The sequence below is a fragment of the Xenopus tropicalis genome, chromosome 10 (assembly GCF_000004195.4).
Source record: "Xenopus tropicalis strain Nigerian chromosome 10, UCB_Xtro_10.0, whole genome shotgun sequence".
Lineage (NCBI taxonomy): Eukaryota > Metazoa > Chordata > Amphibia > Anura > Pipidae > Xenopus > Xenopus tropicalis.
The window spans coordinates 47,583,793-47,609,067 of record NC_030686.2 but is presented as its reverse complement, the minus strand read 5'-3'; the positions used below and the strand labels follow the sequence as shown (position 1 = coordinate 47,609,067).

General features: G+C 47.8%; 1 protein-coding gene across 5 annotated transcripts in view; it reads left to right on the top strand.

Moving 5' to 3' along the window:
* Nucleotides 1-25,275, top strand: part of shisa6 (shisa family member 6) — a 283,418-nt gene that overhangs the window by 180,184 nt on the left and 77,959 nt on the right. For 3 of the 5 annotated variants that reach the window (XM_031894479.1, XM_031894477.1, XM_031894478.1), the window contains exon 6: nucleotides 2,444-2,607. In XM_031894479.1, the coding sequence (XP_031750339.1) occupies nucleotides 2,444-2,607 (164 nt within the window). Of the gene's footprint in view, nucleotides 1-2,443; nucleotides 2,608-22,305; nucleotides 22,369-25,275 lie in introns of all 5 variants that reach the window. The other 2 variants (XM_031894475.1, XM_031894476.1) reach the window with 1 other exon arrangement.

Genomic DNA, 25,275 nt, shown 5'->3' with positions numbered 1-25,275 from the left:
GCCTCCGGGTACTGGGAATGGGGGGCTGTTTGTGCCTCTGGGTACTGGGAATGCCAGGGGGGCTGTAAGGTGCCACAGACAGTCACTATTTATTGGGCTGGGGGGGCTGTTTGTGCCTCTGGGTACTGGAATGCCAGGGAGGCTGTAAGGTGCCACAGACAGTCACTATTTATTGGGCTGGGGGGGCTGTTTGGGCCTCTGGGTACTGGGAATGCCAGGGGGGCTGTAAGGTGCCACAGACACTCACTATTTATTGGGCTGGGGGGGCTGTTTGTGCCTCTGGGTACTGGGAATGCCAGGGAGGCTGTAAGGTGCCACAGACAGTCACTATTTATTGGGCTGGGGGGGGCTGTTTGTGCCTCTGGGTACTGGGAATGCCAGGGGGGCTGTAAGGTGCCACAGACAGTCACTATTTATTGGGCTGGGGGGGCTGTTTGTGCCTCTGGGTACTGGGAATGCCAGGGAGGCTGTAAGGTGCCACAGACAGTCACTATTTATTGGGCTGGGGGGGCTGTTTGGGCCTCTGGGTACTGGGAATGCCAGGGGGGCTGTAAGGTGCCACAGACACTCACTATTTATTGGGCTGGGGGGGCTGTTTGGGCCTCTGGGTACTGGGAATGCCAGGGGGGCTGTAAGGTGCCACAGACACTCACTATTTATTGGGCTGGGGGGGCTGTTTGGGCCTCTGGGTACTGGGAATGCCAGGGCCTATTTTGGATCCCAGTCCCAACCTTTTCTGCCCCTGTCACAGTCCCATAGAAACTCATTCACATTTCTCTTGTTACCAACATGTCTCCCTAGCGACAGTCTGACTGCTCACAACATGATGTTTATGGGAAACACGACAGCTGTACATCATTCCCTCCCTGGGAGCCAATGGGGCCCATTCCCTGCAGAGCCGAAGGGGCAAATGTTGCATTATGGGTAAAAAAAATGGTGATTTGCTTCCCATAATTCTGTTTATTTCTGTTTTTCTCACAATTCAATGAAACCGCACAGTTCGGATGGTTCCGATAGGGTTTATATGGATTATTCTAGGAAAGGGATATCAAGTACAACATGGGTTTGGTGAGGAGGAACGGAAACGGGTTGAGTGAAACTATTGGAGGAATTACAGCCAATCAATTATTTCTCCTTCAAAGGAGGCTTTGATTTATTGGGATTTACTTTATCTCAGAAAGAAGGAGCCTCAGGCGGGACATGATCAACATGTAGAAACGCTCCCAATGTCACCGCAAAGGCAAATGCTTTGTTCCCTCATCAGTAGGTCAGTGAGAGTACAGAGAGTATCCAGGGGAAAGGGGATCTCACCATCAGCATAGGAAGGGGTTCCTTACTGTAAGGGCAGTCAGGTTATGACTAACAATTGTCTGGTGCAACCAATATCTCCAGAGTTGTAGTGGATACATTATTATTACCGGTATGGGATCCCTTATCCAGGAACCCATTATCCAGAAAGCTCCGAATTACAAAAAGCCCGTCTCCCATAGACTGCATTATAAGCAAATAATTTTAATTTTTTTTAAATGATTCCTTTTTCTATGTAATAATAAAACAGTACCTGTACTTGATCCCAACTAAGATATAATTACCCCTTATTGGGGCAGAACAGCCCTATTGGGTTTATTTCATGGTTAAATGATTCCCTTTTCTCTGTAATAATAAAACAGTACCTGTACTTGATCCCAACTAAGATATAATTACCCCTTATTGGGGCAGAACAGCCCTATTGGGTTTATTTAATGGTTAAATGATTCCCTTTTCTCTGTAATAATAAAACAGTACCTGTACTTGATCCCAACTAAGATATAATTACCCCTTATTGGGGCAGAACAGCCCTATTGGGTTTATTTAATGGTTAAATGATTCCCTTTTCTCTGTAATAATAAAACAGTACCTGTACTTGATCCCAACTAAGATATAATTACCCCTTATTGGGGGCAGAACAGCCCTATTGGGTTTATTTCATGGTTAAATGATTCCCTTTTCTCTGTAATAATAAAACAGTACCTGTACTTGATCCCAACTAAGATATAATTACCCCTTATTGGGGGCAGAACAGCCCTATTGGGTTTATTTCATGGTTAAATGATTCCCTTTTCTCTGTAATAATAAAACAGTACCTGTACTTGATCCCAACTAAGATATAATTACCCCTTATGTTTTATTGATTTTTTAGTAGACTTGAGGTATGGAGATCCAAATTGGTCCCGATCATTCTGGATAATGGGTCCTATACCTGTATATATATATACAGAGCTGCAAGGATCAGAAGCTAACCCCTGCAGCTGCACGTGCCTTGAGATACACAACTGTAAATCATAACAGGTCCCATACCTGTATTATTATTTTTATTATTATACCAAGGGCAGTTTCTGGATATGAGAGATACTGTGAGGATGGCATGTTGCCCAATCTAACTGCCGCTTTTCCCACCATACAGGGCTTTGGCGGATATTTTGATACAACAAGGGCCGATCCCCATACCGCACTGCGAGAGAGAGGCCATTTCCGCCGTCGATAACTCCCCCAAGGAGAACACGCCCGTCAGGACCTCAAAAAATCACTACACGCCAGTTAGGACTTCTAAGGCCAACCACGGAACAGGTAGGTGCCCCCTGTGTCTTAAGTGCCAGCTGGCCGATACATGGATCAGTTCTGCAGGGCCCTATCTACAGCCGATGGCAGATACAGTGGATTGGCCCCTGGCTCGGGCATCATTCAGACGTGCAAGCCATTGGCCACAATGAGGCCAACGTTCTTACTGTCTTCTAGGTCCAACTTGGGTCAGAACCAGTTGGCTTTCTTTCAGGCAGTCTGTAGCAGTTCTTACCGTGTATTGGTCCCAGTCATGCAGTAGCCTTCCTGCCGCCTGCGGGTTCTAAGAATTATATTTCAGCAATGACCCAAGGCCAGCAGGTTGGCCAACGTTGGTATCTACTTCTGCTGGCACCATCTTGCCCTTCTCTGCCCAACGTGCCTGACTGCAGAGCTGCCATTGGGCAGGGGCCCAGAGTGGTGCCAGGGGAGGTCTCTGTTGGCAAGGGGAGGCAGTAACATGACTATGAGTATTGGGGCTCCCTAGAAGTTCTGGCGGCCATATGGGGATGGACCCCAAGATCCCACATAGGCCCACCGCTGAGTGACCAACGCTTCCCTCTTGTGATATCCAACACTTCCTTGATAGAAATCAGCCATTGATTTTCCTTTTTGATCAATTCAATGTGAGTTTGCCCTTTGTGCCAGGGGGCGGGGCAAGCTGGGGAGGCGGGCGGTGACTTTGCTGTAGGGCACAGAGCTCGGTCGTTGGCAGCAGCCTATGTGTCAGACACGTATTATGGATTCCCGTTTCCAACATGGGATTGATCTGCGGCCGCTCTGGGACTGGTGCCGGGGGAAAGGCCTGGGTGTCATCCTTGGATAAAATAGGGACTTTAAAGGGCAAGTAGCAGCCGCGAAAGTAAAAACTCTCCAAAATTCAGCCTAACATGGCTGCCAGCATCAGAGCTCACAGCTCCCCCCCCCGGCCCGTACCAAAGCCTACCCCCCCCCCCCATATTAGTCAATGGGTCACGAATGGTGGGCCTGCCAACAATTAAACAGAATTGGCCCTTATTATAAAAAATCATGTAGGCATGGCCACGTCCCTTGCTCTGAAAACCACACCTTACTTTGCCATCTTAGCTCCACCCACTCAACAGGAGGTCCAATCCCTTACCTTCCCCACAAGTGCTCCGCCAGATACTTACCATTAAACTCAATAGAGGGGCTAAATGTGTTAGTGTTACCCTAGGGAGGGGGCTTTCCTACCCAAAGACCCTCTCTGTGCTCTGGAACAGTAAAACCTTTGCCTGAGTTTGCTCAAAGCTGATTTGTTTATACAGAGGTCAGGTAAGGGGATGGGCAGAACATTCGCTCTCCGGCACTACCGTCCCCTCTGCACCTTTGTGCCAAATGCCAAACACAAGGCACCGTGCCGCGCTCATGTTAAACCAGCGCCAGTCTCCCCAATCCCCCCTTTTCTTTCCCCGCGTGCTTGAACCGTTGTGATATTTCTGACATTTACTGGGAGTTGCCAGGGAAACGGCATTGATTAGAAGGCAAAGGAGTAAAAAAACAGAAGAATAGAATGAGGCAGATAAGAGCGAAACGCGTTGGAATCTGTCTGAGTGAGGGAATGTGGGGCACAGGGGGAAACTGGCACATAGCAGCCCAGGCACCAAACTGGCACATAGCAGCCCAGGCACCAAACTGGCACATAGCAGTGTTCCCAGCCCGGGCACCAAGCTGGCACATAGCAGTGTTCCCAGGCCGGGCACCAAACTGGCACATAGCAGTGTTCCCAGGCTGGGCACCAAACTGGCACATAGCAGTGTTCCCAGCCTGGGCACCAAACTGGCACATAGCAGCCCAGGCACCAAACTGGCACATAACAGTGTTCCCAGCCCGGGCACCAAGCTGGCACATAGCAGTGTTCCCAGCCCAGGCACCAAACTGGCACATAGCAGTGTTCCCAGCCCGGGCACCAAACTGGCACATAGCAGTGTTCCCAGCCCGGGCACCAAACTGGCACATAGCAGTGTTCCCAGGCCGGGCACCAAGCTGGCACATAGCAGTGTTCCCAGCCCGGGCACCAAACTGGCACATAGCAGTGTTCCCAGGCCGGGCACCAAGCTGGCACATAGCAGTGTTCCCAGGCCGGGCACCAAACTGGCACATAGCAGTGTTCCCAGGCTGGGCACCAAACTGGCACATAGCAGTGTTCCCAGGCTGGGCACCAAACTGGCACATAGCAGTGTTCCCAGCCCAGGCACCAAACTGGCACATAGCAGTGTTCCCAGGCTGGGCACCAAACTGGCACATAGCAGTGTTCCCATTGTCAAATACACAGTTAGGGACTTAATATTACTATGAGCCCAGAGCATTCCTTCTGAAATGCTTCCAGAACTGGATCAGTGGGCCCCGCTGGCAGTACCTTACCTTACAATGGCAAGAATGGGGCAAGATGAAATCAGGAGAGCAGGATGTGCTAACTGTGTGTGGCCCATTGTACACCCAGGGGCCAGTTAGTTGGAGAGCTTACCTGATTGGCCCATGTATGGCCACAGTAAGGTGACAACAGAGTAGGTCAAGGTGGAGACAGTAGGACAAGATGGAGACAGTAGGGCAAGATGGGGACAGTAGGGTAAGAGGGAGACAGAAGGGCAAGATGGAGACAGTAGGGCAAGATGGAGACAGTAGGGTAAGAGGGAGACAGTAGGGCAAGATGGAGACAGTAGGGCAAGATGGAGACAGTAGGGCAAGATGGAGACAGTAGGGCAAGAGGGAGACAGTAGGGCAAGAGGGAGACAGTAGGGCAAGACGGAGACAGTAGGGCAAGACGGAGACAGTAGGGCAAGACGGAGACAATAGGGCAAGACGGAGACAATAGGACAAGGTGGACACAGTAGGACAAGATGGAGACAGTAGAACAAGATGGAGACAACAGGACAAGGTGGAGACAGTAGGACAAGATGGAGACAGTAGGACAAGATGGAGACAGTAGGGCAAGATGGAGACAGTAGGGCAAGATGGAGACAGTAGAACAAGATGGAGACAACAGGACAAGGTGGAGACAGTAGGACAAGATGGAGACAGTAGGACAAGATGGAGACAGTAGGGCAAGATGGAGACAGTAGGGCAAGATGGAGACAGTAGGACAAGGTGGAGACACTAGGGCAAGATGGAGACAGTAGGACAAGGTGGAGACACTAGGGCAAGATTGAGACAGTAGGACAAGATGGAGATGGAGACAGTAGGACAAGGTGGAGACAGTAGGACAAGATGGAGACAGTAGGACAAGATGGAAACAGTAGGGCAAGATGGAGACAGTAGGGCAAGATGGAGACAGTAGGACAAGGTGGAGACAGTAGGACAAGGAGGAGACTGTAGGACAAGGTGGAGACAGTAGGGCAAGATGGAGACAGTAGGACAAGGTGGAGACAGTAGGGCAAGGTGGAGACAGTAGGGCAAGATGGAGACAGTAGGGCAAGATGGAGACAGTAGGGCAGGGAGGCAACAGGAGAGTAAGGTGGAGACAGTGAGCTACAAAACATATCCATATCTCTATGTATCTGTAGAGCCAATGGGGTGGCTGGGGGGGGGGCTTCTGTGTGCGGCTTTAACCTTCAAGTTCTTCCCAAACTTCTCTCCGCTTTGTTCCTATAGGAGACTGAAATCCTTTGTTTGACTTATGAGTTAAGGAAGCAGAGACTTTCCCCATGGTTACAGTAACAAGTTGTCATAGAAACTCAGGATTTATAAAATATGCCTGACACCATGCACAGAGTAACGGCTGATACGGGCCTTCCCCCGGCCGCTATCATGGCTGCCTTACAGCACTGGGGTTCAATCCCAGCCAGGGCACTATCTTATCCTTTAGCCTATATGCAACGGGGGCTGCCTTTTAAATCTCTCCGAAGCCCCCGACTAGAGTTCCTCCCATCAGGCTCAGCCCTGCCCTGTCCCACAGGCTCCGCCACCTGCTGGATTTCTTTGGAAGCGCCATCTAGGGATTTGCCACTTTTTTTTTTTTTTTTTTTTTCAATCAGAACCATTTTCCCCTGTTGACATTCTTCACTCAAACGGCAGAAAACCCACAAGATCTAATCACTGATTCATAGTAGGACTAATGAATTCCTCGCTGAATAATAATAATACCGCCATATGGCCGCCTGTGCAGCGCCCTTCCCTCTCCTTCCAGTGTGAATCACTCAGGGAAATCTGTTTCCTAACTGGATCCAAACCATTTGCGCCTCCCATGGGTGCAGGCATCTGGGGTGGTAGGTGGGCTACGCCTTGGAGACCCTCTAGGTGCCAGTTCAGGGCTCTGTGCCGTGCGTCGGAATCCAATTGCAAGATGCACAACTCAACACATCCTATGGGTGCAGGCATCTGGGGTGGTAGGTGGGCTACTCCTTGGAGACCCTCTAGGTGCCAGTTCAGGGCTCTGTGCCGTGCGTTGGAATCCAATTGCAAGATGCACAACTCAACACATCCTATGGGTGCAGGCATCTGGGGTGGTAGGTGGGCTACGCCTTGGAGACCCTCTAGGTGCCAGTTCAGGGCTCTGTGCCGTGCGTCGGAATCCAATTGCAAGATGCACAACTCAACACATCCTATGGGTGCAGGCATCTGGGGTGGTAGGTGGGCTACGCCTTGGAGACCCTCTAGGTGCCAGTTCAGGGCTCTGTGCCGTGCGTCGGAATCCAATTGCAAGATGCACAACTCAACGCATCCCATGGGTGCAAATGCTCAGAGGATGGGTCCTGAGGGGTGCAGTTTTGCACCCACTTTGGGCCCTTGGAACGGTGCCCATGGGGTTAGTAATTGAGCCTTATGATCTGCTAATTTCTTATGGACAGATATTCCTACAGGGCAAATCCTTATGGGTGGCTGAACTGCAGGGCTGAATTAAGGTGCCCTTGATAGGTTGAAGCCCTTTTAGCCTTTAATCTGGGGTCCCTAATATTTGCAGCAAGTAGTAGTGGCACCCAACGCAATATACATGGCTCTGTGTCCTACCTGCCCACTCTCCACCCAACCACCATTTGGTCCCCTTTGTGCACAGGGCTCCTCAAGTCAGCATAGTCCCTCACTATTATATATATATATAGCTTTAAGAAGGGGCTGGATTGGTATTTAGCAAGTGAGGGAATACAGGGTTATGGGAGATAGCTCTTAGTAAAAGTTGCCCCAGGGACTGGTCCGATTGCCATCTTGGAGTCAGGAAGGAATTTTCCCCCCTCTGGGGCAAATTAGAGAGGCTTCAGATGGGGTTTTTGCCTTCCTCTGAATCAGCTGGCAGTTAGGCAGGTTAGATATAGGCATTATGGTTAAACTTGATGGACGTACGTCTTTTTTCAACCTTACTTACTATGTTACTATGTATGATATTGCTCCCCATCCAGTTGCACCCAAGGGGGGGGGGGCTCGCTTTCCTCTGTACCCCTAGTTCCAGCCCTGAGCATGATCATAATGACTGTTTAATTTAACCCTTGATATATAGACCCTTCTTCCATCCCATAACAATACCGGGGTGCTTTCTGCGAGTGCCCCCACGTATGAAGCCTGCAGCCTCCATAAAGGCTCATAGGGGGCTATGAATTGCAATTGGCGCAGAATTCTGCTTTGAACCCAATGAAAGTCGGTTAATAATGCAGATCCACAGACATGTACAGAAGTGCAGAGCTCGCACTTTGCTTTGGCGCCACACGTGGGGCTCCGCGTTCACCCGGAGAGACTATGGCGGGGGCTTCTGATCCAGGCGGATTATTTACTATGGAACATCTGTGGGACGTTGGATGTTTCTCAGCGTCTCACTCATTAACGCCTGGGTTTATGCACATTCGTTATTACACGGGACTAATTGCACTGATTCATCAGAAGTGCGACTCACCTGCTAAGGCCGATCCATCCGACGGGACCGCCGCTCTGTGCGTTTCGTTTAACCCGATCCTGGAAATATTGGACTTTTCCAAAGTGAATGGGAGGAGGTTGTTTATGTTTCCAGAAGTGAAGGGTAAGGGCTGTAGCCCCTATCTAGCAAGCTGGCTCACTTGGGCAAGTTATTCTCATTCTTTGGGGGTTGTCACTGGGCGGAGTCTTGTGGGGGGTCACGTAGTTGGGGGGTAACTTCTTCTCACTCCCATACTGTTTGCCCTAAAGATGCCAACAGATGAGGAACCAAGTAGGGATGGTCCTTGGCCAACAACCCACCCAAAATGTAAAAGTCTGCCCAAACCCAACCAACCTGCTGGTTTTGGGCCAACCTGCCCCCTACTATTGCTACTTGCCCCCTCTGCCTCCCCCCCAAATCTTTGACGAAGGGTTCAGGGTTCGACCCAATTCCAAAAGTAGATTAGGTGCATCTCTACTAATTGGCTTTCTTATATTCCCCAAAATCTTCATTTTTATCATCCTGGCAGGTGATTGGATGAAGTGAATCACCTGTTTGCCTCCCGTTAATGCTGTACAAAGGGACACACACGCACACACCATGGGGCTTATGTGGCAGAAGTTGGTCCTGGTTCTGTAACCCATGGCAACCGATTGAACGGCAGTAGGCAAGGAAAGTTAACATCTTGTTGGTTGCTATGGGTTACCGTGCCAGGGCAAACTTTATCCCACGTTACTATTCATAACCCTATACTTATATATATATATATATAGGATCGGGAGGAAAGAGATAAATGTTTATTGTGAAAAAAAAATCCCAGGATAATGAGAAATATACTGACATGTCTGGGGGGGGGGGGGGGGGGCGGAACATGTGTGTGCGTGTTGGAGCAGCCATTGTGTGTGCTAGGATATGTTATGGTGTGAGCATATAACATATGTCTGGGGAGGCGGGTACATGCCCGCGCTGGCACCGTGCCATCTTATGTTCTTTTTATAGGGTTTTATCATAGTTACATAGGGTTGAAAAAAGAGTCCATCAAGCTCAACCCTTCCTTATCCACTTGCAAATGGGCCATTTATACCATATACACATTCCGTACCCCCATTCCCACTGCCCACCCACAAACGCCCCCCCACCCACAGTACGTGCACAAGCCCCCCACTGGGGCCCTTCCATCCCCCAGGCACATAAGTAGACATGATTGGGTGAGGGAGGGCAGCTGGGATTGGGTCTAGGCCGGGGGGGCTTGGGCCCACCAAGTTTTTTCCCAATGTCCAGCTGGCCCAGGCCGACCCTGGGGGTAAGAGAGAGAAGGCAGCCCTGGGAGCAGATAGGGGACCTGGGCAGGTAAATGTGGGCCGGCTAATGTGCGATACTGGCCGTGGGTATGTTAGTGACGTACCAGCTGGGTGCAACCCGTGCCGGCCAATGCTTCACTCTGCAACTGTCTCCTTGGGCAGAAGTCCCAGCCCCCCCCCCCCCCCAGGGCACAATGTATAAGCACTAAGGGTCGGCTCTTACACTGCTGCCCCGGATATTACATCATAAATTACCCCTCTTGTTACCCACTGTACCTCCTGCCCACACACTGTGCCCTGTTGGCACTGTTACACTGGCACCCATACTTTCCCTGCTGCTATGTGGCACCCTATGCTGTGCCCGGCTAAGCACCCATTCCCCCTGCTACTGACTCCCACTTACTGCCCAGCATTCCATGCCAAGACCCATAGTCCCAGGCCCCTGGCCCTCGGCTGATCTCCCCTTTAATTACCCGCCGACGCCGGCACATCTGATTATAAAATGTTAATTACTGCGTCGGGAGAATGGCTCCGTCTCATTAAGTTCCATGTTGCGCCGGAGCCATCTGTATGCGCGGGGCGTCTCACATATACGCTGAATAAATGTACAGTTCTTTCCCTCGGGGGCCGGAAACGCTGCCCAAACACATATTGGTTTTGCAGGAGTGATTAGAATTCCCAGCGTGCCGCTGCCTGCACTGGTGCCCGTACCATCGCTCCACAAAGGGACGGCGGATACTGTACGGGGGGCCTGTAGCTCCATTAATTAGGGCCCAAGCCATCGGAACAGCAGGGATTAAAGGGGAACTACGACTCTTCTTCAATTCCTCATTCTCACTTAACTTAATGGCCTATAGATACCAGTTGGGGTTCAATCCACATAGGGGCTAGTGATGTGGGGGGGTAGCCCGATACCCGTGGGTTTACCTATGGGTGGGACAGGTTTGGCCCCATTCCCACTGCCTCTAATATCATATCCATTCTGCCCATTAACCCCAATTCAGGGTGATGATTTGGGGGAGCCCAGCCTGAGCCCCCCAAGGAAGATGAAGGTACCCTGACTTGGTCTCCTACCTTCTACCCCAGCAATAATAGGGGGGCATTCTGCCATGTTTTTGGCATTTGGCACCCTGTTTTCTACCCTAAATGAATTACAGCTCGGGCTGCCATCTTTCTTTCAGAGAAATTCTTGCAATTAAATGGGTGGGTGACAAGATGGCGGCAGATCAGAATATTAGGGATGCACCAAATCCAGGATTCAGCCAAGATTTGGCCTTTGTCAGCAGGATTTGGATTCAGTTTGGCCAGGGCTAGTGATGTGGGGGGGGGGGGGCCCGATACCCGCGGGTTACCTATGGGTGGGACTGGTTTGGCCTGACCTTAGACGCCATTTGTGGGCAGGTTGGGGGTTGAGCTCTTTCGCTTGCCCTTCGCCGACCTTATATTACCACCTTCTGGTGTGCCCGCCCCTTTTGTGATGTCATTGGCGGGGGCAGGTGTGGCTCTATACATAGCGGGTAAAAACCAGGCTGGGGTGGGTTTAGTTTTTCTCGACCTGCACTAATAGGGGCATCTATATTAACAATGGAGACAAACATCACCTGTAATGTTGCCCATAGCAACCAATCAGTTCACCTTTTCGGTAACTTTTAAGGGGTATATTTATCATGTAAAAAGTGGATTGAAGCATTACCGGTGATGTTGCCCAGGGCAACCAATCAGCAATTAGATTTCAACAGTTAGAAACCCAAAGCAAAGCATCTGATTGGCTGCTGTGAGCAACATCACCAGTAATGTCTTACTCCACTTTTTACACAGCGTGATAAATATACCCCTTAGTGTGTTATAGAAAGCCCAGTTCGAAGCAACTTTTTCAACATTTCTTTTTTTATAGTTTTTTAATGATTTGCCGCCTTCTGACTCTTTTCAGCTTTCAAATGGGGGTCACTGACCCCGGCAACTGAAAAACTATTGCTCTACTAGGCTAAACCTTTATTATTATTGCTACTTTTCTATTCATGTACCAGTCTCTCATTCAATCCACTCCTTGGTTGCTAAGGTAATTTAAACCCTAGCAACCAGAGAACTGCTGAAATTCCAGTCCAAAATTGCTGAACAAAAAGCGATATAATTAAAAAAAAAACACCACAAATAATACAAAATGAAGACCAGCTGCAAATTGTCTTGGAATATCCCTCTCTACATCCTAATTGAAGTTGACTCAAAAGTGAAGGGTGCGTACAAGTCAGAAAACAAAAGCAAAGATCTGATTGGTTGCTATGGGCAACATCACCGGTTTTGGGGTCCGGCTGAGGGGGGGAACCATTACACATAGGCTTTAGTTCCAGTTTTGGGGGGCTCTCCTTCCCCCGGCCGGGCCCCTTTGCACGAGTAGAACACGGAACTGCTGAATGGCGCTTTTGTGCCTCGCGATCCTGATTAAGATTCCCCTTGTGTGCGGCGAGACCCGCGCCGGCCTATAATTTAGACAAATGGGTCTGAGCCGTGGGTTTGCTTTCTGCCCGCTGCTGAGCCGTAATTGCAAGTGCTTTCCATCTGACATGTTGAACTGGGGGGGCTGCCCCCGTCACTCTCCCTAATCAATGGCTCAGCGAGGGGCCAATGGGCTCGCATTCCGCCGGCGGATAATTCCCAAAGTGGCCAATGGATGGTGACCCCTTGGAGGTCGCAGAGGGGATCAATTGTATAGAAGGCACCTCTTCCCTCTCACGGGTTAGGAAAGGTTTCCTGTTCTGGTCCATTTCTGAAGGATCCATCAATCACACAGGGGGGGGCAGGGAGGGGGGGGGCTTTATTTGAGTGATATAAGGAGGCAATTGTGCTGAGTGTACTGGAGAGAGAACTCTATAGACAGGCAAAGATCCAACAAGAACCATTGGCACTAGTGATGAGCGAATCTGTTCCGTATTGCTTCGCCGAAAAATTCACGAATCTTTCAAAAGATCCGCGAAACGGCAAAAATGTTGTGCGACAAAAAAAATTGTCGCCCGCGGCTATTATTTTGCCGCCCGCAGCTATTATTTTGCCGCCCGTGGCTATTATTTTGCCGCCCGCGGCTGTTCTTTTGTCCCACGGCTATTATTTTGCCGCCCGCAGCTATTATTTTGCCGCCCGTGGCTGTTCTTTTGTCCCACGCGGCTATTATTTTGCCGCCCGTGGCTATTATTTTGCCGCCCGCGGCTGTTCTTTTGTCCCACGGCTATTATTTTGCCGCCCGCTGCTATTATTTTGTCGCCCGCGGCTGTTCTTTTGTCCCGCGCGGCTATTATTTTGTCGCGCGGCTATTATTTTGTCGCACGGCTATTATTTTGTCGCCCGTGGCTATTATTTAGTCGCTCAGCTATCCTTTTCACGCCCGCAACTATACTTTTGCAAATTTTTCCGTTGCAAATTTTTTCATCCATTTCGCGAAACAATCCGCCATTGGCGAAATGTGGAAATTCGCAGCGAATCCATGCCTGGCGAATCATTTCGCCCATCACTAATTGGCACCATAAGACCCGCTGGTTTGGTGAACGAGCCGATGTTTCCACCCATTTGCCCACCTAAGGTGTCTGAGTAATCTGATCGTTAGGCCAAATGATTGAATTACAACAATGTGACTTGGACCCGTCAGAATGAGGGCAGCATCAGTGAGCTGATCCAGTGGCGTAATTATATATACAGCAGGGGGGCCGGGACCGTGGGGTCTGCTGTACCTTAGTCCCCCCTCCCTGGCCCCTTTCCTACCTTAAATATAGGGGTGCGGTGGGGACCGGGAGGTGCCGGAAGGGGGAGGAGAGACTCATCACACCAGGATCTCTCAAAAGATTATTCTGTAGGGGGTCCCGGCACAATTGGGGAGATCAAACTTGCCCCAGCGACACCTGGCCAATCCTCAGACAGATATCAGGCAGGGGCCCCCATAGAGAGGCAGATAAGCTGCTCAATTGGTCTGAAGAACTCAAATCAGCAGTTTAAATCTGCCCGTGTGTGGCCCCCCTAGGGATGGTGCCCATCGGGGAAATTTGCTTTGGAGCAGGGAGAAGTGAGGGGCTTTGGAGAGGGGAAGGTGGTACCTGGTTGAGAGCGGGTATCCTGCCCTGACTCCATATTTTTGGGTGTATAGGGCTTTGGCTGGGGCTATAAAGGGGGCTATAATAGGTGGACAGGTGAAGAATGCTTGCCCCGGGGCATAGGGTTCTGTTGGAAGGGGACTCAAGTGATGGGTTTGTGCTGCTTGAGGTTTGGGTATTTAGATCTGGTGAGTACAGGGCACCATTTGGCACAAGGGGATCAAGAAATATCCAGCACAAGGTGCAGAGTTTGGCAAATCCAAAATGGGCCCTTACATCTCATCTGAAAGGAAACCTCCCTATGTACAATAACATACCTGGCGCTGGGGGTACTTTGTAAATGTTTCACAGGTTGCACAAAGCCCAATTACTTTAAGTGCGGCCGGATTTAGAAACCAATTATCATCCCGTTCCTTCCAAACGTGTATTTTGTCGGCCAATTAGGTGGATTGAACCTCAAGGACCTCTCTATGGAGAGACTGAAACCTTCCCCGATGCTGAATCCAACGCCTTCCCCCGCCGGCGGCCTTTGTTTCATGGCATCTGGCAATTAGAAGGTGTGAATAGAAAATCCCGCTATTCATTTGCGTTCTGCCTCTTTATTGGTCCTTTATTCTTTCAATTGTTCAACATTGCGCTAAAAGTACTTTACCAGCTGCCCGGCCGGTCACAGGTTATTCCCTTCAGAACCAAGAGACGGGCAGATATATCAATACAGGTATGGGACCTGTTATCCAGAATGCTTGGGACCTGGGGTTTTCTGAATAAGGGGTCTTTCCGTAATTTGGATCTCCATAACTTAAGTCTGCTAAAAATTATTTAAACATTGAATAAACCCAATAGGCTTGTTCTGCCCCCAATAAGGGGTAATTATATCTTAGTTGGGATCAAGTACAGGTACTGTTTTATTATTACAGAGAAAAGGGAATCATTTAACCATTAAATAAACCCAATAGGGCTGTTCTGCCCCCAATAAGGGGTAATTATATCTTAGTTGGGATCAAGTACAAGTACTGTTTTATTATTACAGAGAAAAGGGAATCATTTAACCATTAAATAAACCCAATAGGGCTGTTCTGCCCCAATAAGGGGTAATTATATCTTAGTTGGGATCAAGTACAGGTACTGTTTTATTATTACAGAGAAAAGGGAATCATTTAACCATGAAATAAACCCAATAGGGCTGTTCTGCCCCCAATAAGGGGTAATTATATCTTAGTTGGGATCAAGTACAGGTACTGTTTTATTATTACAGAGAAAAGGGAATCATTTAACCATTAAATAAACCCAATAGGGCTGTTCTGCCCCCAATAAGGGGTAATTATATCTTAGTTGGGATCTGTTGGGGTACTGTTTTATTATTACAGAGAAAAAGGAAATTATTTTTAAAAATTAGAATTATTTGATTAAAATGGAGTATGCGGGAGAAGGACTTTCCGTAATTTGGAACTTTCTGGATAATGGGTTTCCGGATAAGGGGTCCCATACCTGTGCATACAAACTCACCTATGTTCTATTCATTCCTATGGGAATCTTAGAAGCGTATTTATCACCCATTGATGACTAGAACATTGGCAAAAGTGCAGATACCAAATAATATGCCGGAGGGGATTAGGGGTTCCGCGGGGGTTGGACATGGGCGGGTAAAAGAAAAACATTGGTTGAATAGATGGCCTATGTTACAGGGTCTGACTGGGCCAGCAGGCCTTGGAAATAAACCCTGTGGGCCCCGCCGGCCCAGAACTGGGCAAAATTTTGCTCCAGTTTCGCAATGAGGAAAAAATTTGCTCTATTGTGTTCCTATAAAATCTGTGCTGCCATTGGTTTGGCGTTTTGTATAGAGATCACTGATTGGCAATAGATGGTATTTCCTTAGACGAATGCCTTTATGCCTTTATTATTATTATTATTATTAATAGCCCCCCATTCATTTCATTGCTGACTGTTCCCCTTTATGGCAGAGAGACAGGATGATGGGGGGCAGCTGGGCATGGCGCTGGCCGGGACGGCGCCACCGGGCGAGTCTGTGAGTCACTGATACAGTGCGTCCCTCGCCTGCAAGCCTGACTCCATCGCGGGGAGGACAATTAATCACTGACAGAGGAGTAACTGCCAATGGCTGTCAGATGAGACATCACAGCAAACCCCACTGTTCTCTGTGGGGGCATTTTGGCTCAGAAAGCCCCTCCGGGTACTTCTCCTGTTTACAGCAAGATGGGTCTAAAAAAAGGCTAAGAGGAACTCAGGGGGGGCCACGTAGCTCTGATTGCCAGCCTGCCACTTGTTCCCTCCATACGTGAGTGATGTCTCCGCGGGAGCCCCCCTATATCTTCTATTAAAGGGAGGCTATTAGCCTAATAGTTCCATTCTCACATCCATTCTATTTCCGTTCTCTGCACATCTCATTAGTGTCCTGTGTCTCAATATGTTTCCTTTTCATATCATTTCACATTTACCTGCTGCTGGGGTCTTGTTTGCCAGATAGCTAGAATCTCAGCCATAAAGCAGGGCAGGACTGCTGCTTACAATGGGGGGATCAGATAGGGTCTGTGCCACTGTGACAGAATGCTCTGTTATACAGATAGCTAGAATCTCAGCCATAAAGCAGGGCAGGACTGCTGCTTACAATGGGGGGATCAGATAGGGTCTGTGCCACTGTGACAGAATGCTCTGTTATACAGATAGCTAGAATCTCAGCCATAAAGCAGGGCAGGACTGCTGCTTACAATGGGGGGATCAGATAGGATCTGTGCCACTGTGACAGAATGCTCTGTTATACAGATAGCTAGAATCTCAGCCATAAAGCAGGGCAGGACTGCTGCTTACAATGGGGGGGGATCAGATAGGATCTGTGCCACTGTGACAGAATGCTCTGTTATACAGATAGCTAGAATCTCAGCCATAAAGCAGGGCAGGACTGCTGCTTACAATGGGGAGGGATCAGATAGGATCTGTGCCACTGTGACAGAATGCTCTGTTATACAGATAGCTAGAATCTCAGCCATAAAGCAGGGCAGGACTGCTGCTTACAATGGGGGGTCAGATAGGATCTGTGCCACTGTGACAGAATGCTCTGTTATACAGATAGCTAGAATCTCAGCCATAAAGCAGGGCAGGACTGCTGCTTACAATGGGGGGATCAGATAGGATCTGTGCCACTGTGACAGAATGCTCTGTTATACAGATAGCTAGAATCTCAGCCATAAAGCAGGGCAGGACTGCTGCTTACAATGGGGGGTCAGATAGGATCTGTGCCACTGTGACAGAATGCTCTGTTATACAGATAGCTAGAATCTCAGCCATAAAGCAGGGCAGGACTGCTGCTTACAATGGGGGGATCAGATAGGATCTGTGCCACTGTGACAGAATGCTCTGTTATACAGATAGCTAGAATCTCAGCCATAAAGCAGGGCAGGACTGCTGCTTACAATGGGGGGATCAGATAGGATCTGTGCCACTGTGACAGAATGCTCTGTTATACAGATAGCTAGAATCTCAGCCATAAAGCAGGGCAGGACTGCTGCTTACAATGGGGGGGGTCAGATAGGATCTGTGCCACTGTGACAGAATGCTCTGTTATACAGATAGCTAGAATCTCAGCCATAAAGCAGGGTAGGACTGCTGCTTACAATGGGGGGATCAGATAGGATCTGTGCCACTGTGACAGAATGCTCTGTTATACAGATAGCTAGAATCTCAGCCATAAAGCAGGGCAGGACTGCTGCTTACAATGGGGGGGGGTCAGATAGGATCTGTGCCACTGTGACAGAATGCTCTGTTATACAGATAGCTAGAATCTCAGCCATAAAGCAGGGCAGGACTGCTGCTTACAATGGGGGGATCAGATAGGATCTGTGCCACTGTGACAGAATGCTCTGTTATACAGATAGCTAGAATCTCAGCCATAAAGCAGGGCAGGACTGCTGCTTACAGTGGGGGGGTCAGATAGGATCTGTGCCACTGTGACAGAATGCTCTGTTATACAGATAGCTAGAATCTCAGCCATAAAGCAGGGCAGGACTGCTGCTTACAATGGGGGGATCTATAAGGCAGTTCTTACCCATATGTATAAATACAGATTTACAGAGAGGGGAGGTTCTGTGGATCTAAGTGGATATTTTCCCTTTAAAGCATTAACACAAAGGCTAAAGTCTGGGTTGGTTCTGGCAGTTAATGAGAAGTAATTATCAGACCCAGTTACTATTTGACACTCGCGCTTTGATGATTTGGGCTCAGTAATTGCTGATAATCCCCAGGTCTCCGACTCGCTGGGAATCTGAGTGTCGCCGAGCGTCGGGCTGATTGGCTCTTATTGGGCCGTGGGACCCGTGTGACTGACACTTGGATGCTGATTGGGTAACAGGGTGGGACCCGTTCCTCACACAAACGCAGCCAACTTCTTTCATGGGGTTCAGTATCATTCGGTGGAAATATTTACACAATATTTGAAAGTAGTCAAGTCGAATGTAAGCTCTTGGGATCAGTGTTATTTCATTCTCTGTTGTACTGTGCCCTGGTACCTCTGTGTGCCGATTCTCCTGGGCTAAAGCTTCCGTTCTTCTAATGTCACCCCCACCTTAAGGGGGTTCAACATGGGGTATAAAATGGAAATAGATAAATAGATAGATAGACAGACAGGCAGATAGATAGATAGATGATGGATAGATAGATAGATAAATAGATAGATAGACAAATTGATACATAGACAGACAGACAAATAGATAGATAGATAGATAGACAAATTGATACATAGATAGACAGACAAATATACAGACAGACAAATAGATAGATAGATAGATAGATAGATAGATAGACAAATTGATACATAGATAGACAGACAAATAGATAGATAGATAGATAGACAAATTGATACATAGATAGACAGACAAATAGACAGACAGACAAATAGATAGATAGATAGATAGATAGATAGATAGATAGATAGATAGATAGATAGATAGATAGACAGGCAGGCAGATAGAGAGATAGATAGATAGATAGATAGATAGATAGATAGATAGATAGATAGATAGATAGATAGACAGGCAGGCAGGCAGATAGATAGATAGATAGATAGATAGATAGATAGATAGATAAATAGACCAATGATAGATAGATAGATAGATAGATAGATAGATAGATAGATAGATAGATAGACAAATTGATACATAGACAGACAGACAAATAGATAGATAGATAGATAGATAGATAGATAGATAGATAGATAGATAGATAGACAAATTGATACATAGATAGACAGACAAATAGACAGACAGACAAATAGATAGATAGATAGATAGATAGATAGATAGACAGATAACCAGACGGACAGATAAATAGATAGATGATAGACAGACAAATGATAGATAGATAAATAGACAGATAGATAGATAGACAGACAAATAGATAGACAGACAGACAAATAGATGATAGATAGATAGATAGATAGGTTGACAGACAGACAGACTGGCCTATTGAGTCATAATATATAGATGCTGACCGAAAATGTTCTCCCCATTTCCTGTCTGGGGGGACCGGGCAGCCCCCCTAATTCCTGTGTCCTACTGACACCAACGTGCCGATCCCTAGAGCTTCGGGGGAACATGTCACAGTGTGATCTCACTCAGAGACGGTCTGTCTAATAATCCCCCAGCGTCTCTTTATTGGAATTTCTCTCTGTGACACAGGGATGTTTCCTGTAAGGACAGCTGGTCCCTAGGGGTCCCCCATTGTGTGCTCTCTCTGTCCCCCAGCGCTCTCCCTACTTATCCCTTGTCATCTCCCCATCCCTGCAGCTGTCTCTTCTCTCTCTCTCTCTCTCTCTCCCACACAGAGACACTGTATATGGGCCGAGGGGCAGAAAGGGTCTCTTGTTACTGTTACCCCAATGTTTCTATATATCTGTAACCTTGTTATGGGCTAAGGGGGCCCAGCCTGAAGGCCAGTTAGGGGGGATTTGGGGTGAGTGCTTATTTGTGCCCTGGGTACCCCTGGAACTATAGCGGGGTGACTGTTACCCCAATGTTTCTATATATCTGTAACCTTGTTATGGGCTAAGGGGGCCCAGCCTGAAGGCCAGTTAGGGGGGGATTTGGGGTGAGTGCTTATTTGTGCCCTGGGTACCCCTGGAACTATAGCAGGGTGACTGTTACCCCAATGTTTCTATATATCTGTAACCTTGTTATGGGCTAAGGGGGCCCAGCCTGAAGGCCAGTTAGGGGGGGATTTGGGGTGAGTGCTTATTTGTGCCCTGGGTACCCCTGGAACTATAGCGGGGTGACTGTTACCCCAATGTTTCTATATATCTGTAACCTTGTTATGGGCTAAGGGGGCCCAGCCTGAAGGCCAGTTAGGGGGGGATTTGGGGTGAGTGCTTATTTGTGCCCTGGGTACCCCTGGAACTATAGCAGGGTGACTGTTACCCCAATGTTTCTATATATCTGTAACCTTGTTATGGGCTAAGGGGGCCCAGCCTGAAGGCCAGTTAGGGGGGGATTTGGGGTGAGTGCTTATTTGTGCCCTGGGTACCCCTGGAACTATAGCGGAGTGACTGTTACCCCAATGTTTCTATATATCTGTAACCTTGTTATGGGCTAAGGGGGCCCAGCCTGAAGGCCAGTTAGGGGGGGATTTGGGGTGAGTGCTTATTTGTGCCCTGGGTACCCCTGGAACTATAGCAGGGTGACTGTTACCCCAATGTTTCTATATATCTGTAACCTTGTTATGGGCTAAGGGGGCCCAGCCTGAAGGCCAGTTAGGGGGGATTTGGGGTGAGTGCTTATTTGTGCCCTGGGTACCCCTGGAACTATAGCGGGGTGACTGTTACCCCAATGTTTCTATATATCTGTAACCTTGTTATGGGCTAAGGGGGCCCAGCCTGAAGGCCAGTTAGGGGGGGATTTGGGGTGAGTGCTTATTTGTGCCCTGGGTACCCCTGGAACTATAGCGGGGTGACTGTTACCCCAATGTTTCTATATATCTGTAACCTTGTTATGGGCTAAGGGGGCCCAGCCTGAAGGCCAGTTAGGGGGGGATTTGGGGTGAGTGCTTATTTGTGCCCTGGGTACCCCTGGAACTATAGCGGGGTGACTGTTACCCCAATGTTTCTATATATCTGTAACCTTGTTATGGGCTAAGGGGGCCCAGCCTGAAGGCCAGTTAGGGGGGGATTTGGGGTGAGTGCTTATTTGTGCCCTGGGTACCCCTGGAACTATAGCAGGGTGACTGTTACCCCAATGTTTCTATATATCTGTAACAGCTGTACTTTTCGGGGGCTGTTTCACTCATTAATCCCCCACATGCCCTGACCCCCTGTCTCTCGCCGCCCCTGGCTGTTGGGAACATAACGAGCCAATCAGCCGGCTCCCTCGTGTTCCCGCCGCACCAGGCTGGGGGATGCTGGGATTGGCAGGCGTATCATTATCCCGCACTCGCAGGCCCCCGGCTTTCTGACACTTCACTTCTCCCCGTGTCACCGGGTTGCGCGGCAGTAATTATACACCTTGCAGCCCAATCTGTGTGAGCCGCTTGGCAGGGACCTCAGCGCCGAGTCCCAATCAGTTCTGCCTTGTCGGTCTCGCCGATCTGCTGAAATATGTACATCCCACTCATTCTAGAACTTTCCGGGAGCCAATCCTCTTTTGGTTTGTTTAGTTTGTTGGAAAAATAACTGCCTCCCAGAATCCTCTCCTAATTATAGAAGTTACTATGTTTTTTGCTATAATATAAAGTTTTATAGATTCAAACTCCAAATGTTCTTCCTTGTAACTGTCATGGGGATTTGGCTTATTGGTCTCTAAATAAAGTATGTCCTCAGTACATCATTGTGTGCCCAGAGCATTCCTTCTCTGTATATTTGTATTTATACATATGGGTAGGGGGTGCCATAGTGTTTCCCTTAGACAGTACAGTATGGGGGTACAGCTTATTGTGTGCCCAGAACATTCCTTCTCTGTATATTTGTATTTATACATATGGGTAGGGGGTGCCATAGTGTTTCCCTTAGACAGTACAGTATGGGGGTACAGCTTATTGTGTGCCCAGAACATTCCTTCTCTGTATATTTGTATTTATACATATGGGTAGGGAGTGCCATAGTGTTTCCCTTAGACAGTACAGTATGGGGGTACAGCTTATTGTGTGCCCAGAACATTCCTTCTCTGTATATTTGTATTTATACATATGGGTAGGGGGTGCCATAGTGTTTCCCTTAGACAGTACAGTATGGGGGTACAGCTTATTGTGTGCCCAGAACATTCCTTCTCTGTATATTTGTATTTATACATATGGGTAGGAGGTGCCATAGTGTCTTTAATGTGCCTAAACCCATGGCACTGCCCGGTGTGGGGCCAATAATGGAAGCTCCTGTAGCCAAGAAACTGAGCATCTAATTTCACCGTATCCCGAGCCGGTTGCCCAAGTGAGTCTCTCTCTCTCTGTGATTGCAAAGTCCTTGACATCCTTTCTAGAAAACTTGATTTCTCTCTTGCAGCCTCGCGGCGTTTCTCCGACGTTCCCACGAGCATGGAGCCGCCGGGCCACCTCAACACCATAGGTACAAAGAGAGTGTTGTCAGTGTGCCGGCAATCTGCCTGTGCTTGCTGTCACTTTGTGCTTCTCTGTGTCCTACGCTCAATGGCGTTGCTGCTACCAGGGGGGCAGCCCCTATGAGATTGTCCGTTTGGTCTGCTTTGTCTCCTCCAGCAGAAAGAAGCCCCCTTGTCCTGACGGAGACTGGACCTTGGGTTCCTCTGTGTTTATGGTGGTGCCGTTTGTAGCGGTTTGTGACTGTGCTTAAGCAATACACGTGGAATCTCTCTGTATATCTCTGTCTCATTCGCTTTATGTAGGGGAACGTTATGTCACCACAACCAGATTGGGCCGTGCAGGGAATCTCACAATTTCTTCCTGATCTCCAGTAATTCCTGATGTTTACAGAGTAATAAACCAAATTCTCCTCTGCCCGACATAGGTACGCTCTGGCATTTAGAATGTAATCTCGTTCCTCATCCTGACCATATGACTTGGTCTTCTTCTTAAAGTAAAGGTGCTCATACCCTGACCATATTACTTGGTCTTCTTCTCAAAGTAAAGGTGCCCATACCCTGACCAGATTACTTGGTTTACTTCTCAAAGTAAAGGTGCCCATACCTTGACCAGATTACTTGGTTTTCTTCTCAAAGTAAAGGTGCCCACACCCTGACCATATTACCTTGTCTTCTTCTCAAAGTAAAGGTGCCCATACCCTGACCATATAACTTGGTCTTCTTCTCAAAGTAAAGGTGCCCATACCCTGACCAGATTACTTGGTCTTCTTCTCAAAGTAAAAGCGCCCATACCCTGACCATATTACTTGGTCTTCTCAAAGTAAAGGTGCCCATACCCTGACCATATAACTTGGTCTTCTTCTCAAAGTAAAGGTGCCCATACCCTGACCAGATTACTTGGTCTTCTTCTCAAAGTAAAAGCACCCATACCCTGACCATATTACTTGGTCTTCTCAAAGTAAAGGTGCCCATACCCTGACCATATTACTTGGTCTTCTTCTCAAAGTAGAGGTGCCCATACCCTGACCCATATTACTTGGTCTTCTTCTCAAAGTAAAGGTTCCCATACCCTGACCCATATTACTTGGTCTTCTTCTCAAAGTAAAGGTGCCCATACCCTGACCAGATTACTTGGTGGTCTTCTCAAAGTAAAGGTGCCCATACCCTGACCATATAACTTGGTCTTCTTCTCAAAGTAAAGGTGCCCTTACCCTGACCATATTACCTGGTCTTCTTCTCAAAGTAAAGGTGCCCATACCCTGACCATATTACTTTGTCTTCTTCTCAAAGTAAAGGTGCCCTTACCCTGACCATATTACCTGGTCTTCTTCTCAAAGTAAAGGTGCCCTTACCCTGACCATATTACTTTGTCTTCTTCTCAAAGTAAAGGTGCCCTTACCCTGACCATATAACTTAGTCTTCTTCTCAAAGTAAAGGTGCCCATACCCTGACCAGATTACTTGCTCTTCTTCTTAAAGTAAAGGTTCCCATACCCTGACCATATTACCTGGTCTTCTTCTCAAAGTAAAGGTTCCCATACCCTAACCATATTACTTGGTCTTCTTCTCAAAGTAAAGGTGCCCATACCCTGACCAGATTACTTGTGTCTTCTATTTCAAGCTCAGGTGTCCTCATCATGACCATATTACTTATATGTCTTCAATTGCCAGTATAGGTGACCTTTTCAGAACAAAGTTGCAGTCAAGAAGACTTTTAACTGGGACCAAAGCAATCACCTTCCTGTTTATATGGAAAATATTGGTTAGACTGGGTGGAAAATGTTGCTGGCCACATTGGGCAGTGGTTGAGGTTTGAGGCTAACATCTCTGCATCCATTGTTGGAAACTAGTGCAACCACAGATTAGTCGCCCATGTTGCCCTGCTGCAGAAAATATCTCTCCATTTACTACTAATGGAGATTATAAAGATAAGTATGTATATATAATACAAAATCATTTTTGTAAAAAAATACTCCAGGGTCAGACTTGCAGGAGCAGTCTCACACCTACAGTACAAACCTGGGTTATTTGTTTCACTCCTGGCTTTTTCCTCTACTTACAAGGAGGGTTTGGGCTTATATTGCATCCATGTTTGTCCTCAGATGTTGAATTTACTAACATGTTTATAGTATATTGCAATATAATGATGTCTGTATGTATGCATAGATTGATTTCCACAGTATATATATATATATATATATTCCCGTATGACATTTTGTACTCTGCTACAGTGTTATTATCTGTGCACTGTTCCGTGCCGTTCCAGTCTAGATGGTATCTAAGGCTTGCAGTGTGGTGTAACCTATGCGGTGTTTGGGTTTGTCTTGTCTGTATATATAAGTTTATTTCCTTCTTTATTGGTGCTTCTACAATCTCCATTCTTTCCAACTGACTTTTTGGGACCCAGGGGCGTGTTTACTAAGACTGGAGATCGATATCTCCGGTGATGTTGCCCATATCAACCAATCAGCAACAAGATTTAATCGGTCACCTACAAGTTAGAAACCAAAGCAAAGACCTAGTTGGTTGCTACAGGCAACATCACCGGTGATATATCTCCATTTTTAGTAAACACACCCCCAAGTCCTTGTCGATTAAAAAGTCCATTGGGGGCTGCTTGACATGTTCTGGTATATGGTAGGTTACTTATTTGGGGTAAAAACACGCTACAGCTAATAATTGTTATCCCCAAATTTCACCCCAACTGGCCTTCAAGCTGGGCATCCAGGAGTATTACTTGGTCTTCTTCTCAAAGTAAAGGTGCCCATACCCTGACCATATTACTTGGTCTTCTTCTCAAAGTAAAGGTGCCCATACCCTGACCATATTACTTGGTCTTCTTCTCAAAGTAAAGGTGCCCATACCCTGACCATATTACTTGGTCTTCTTCTCAAAGTAAAGGTGCCCATACCCTGA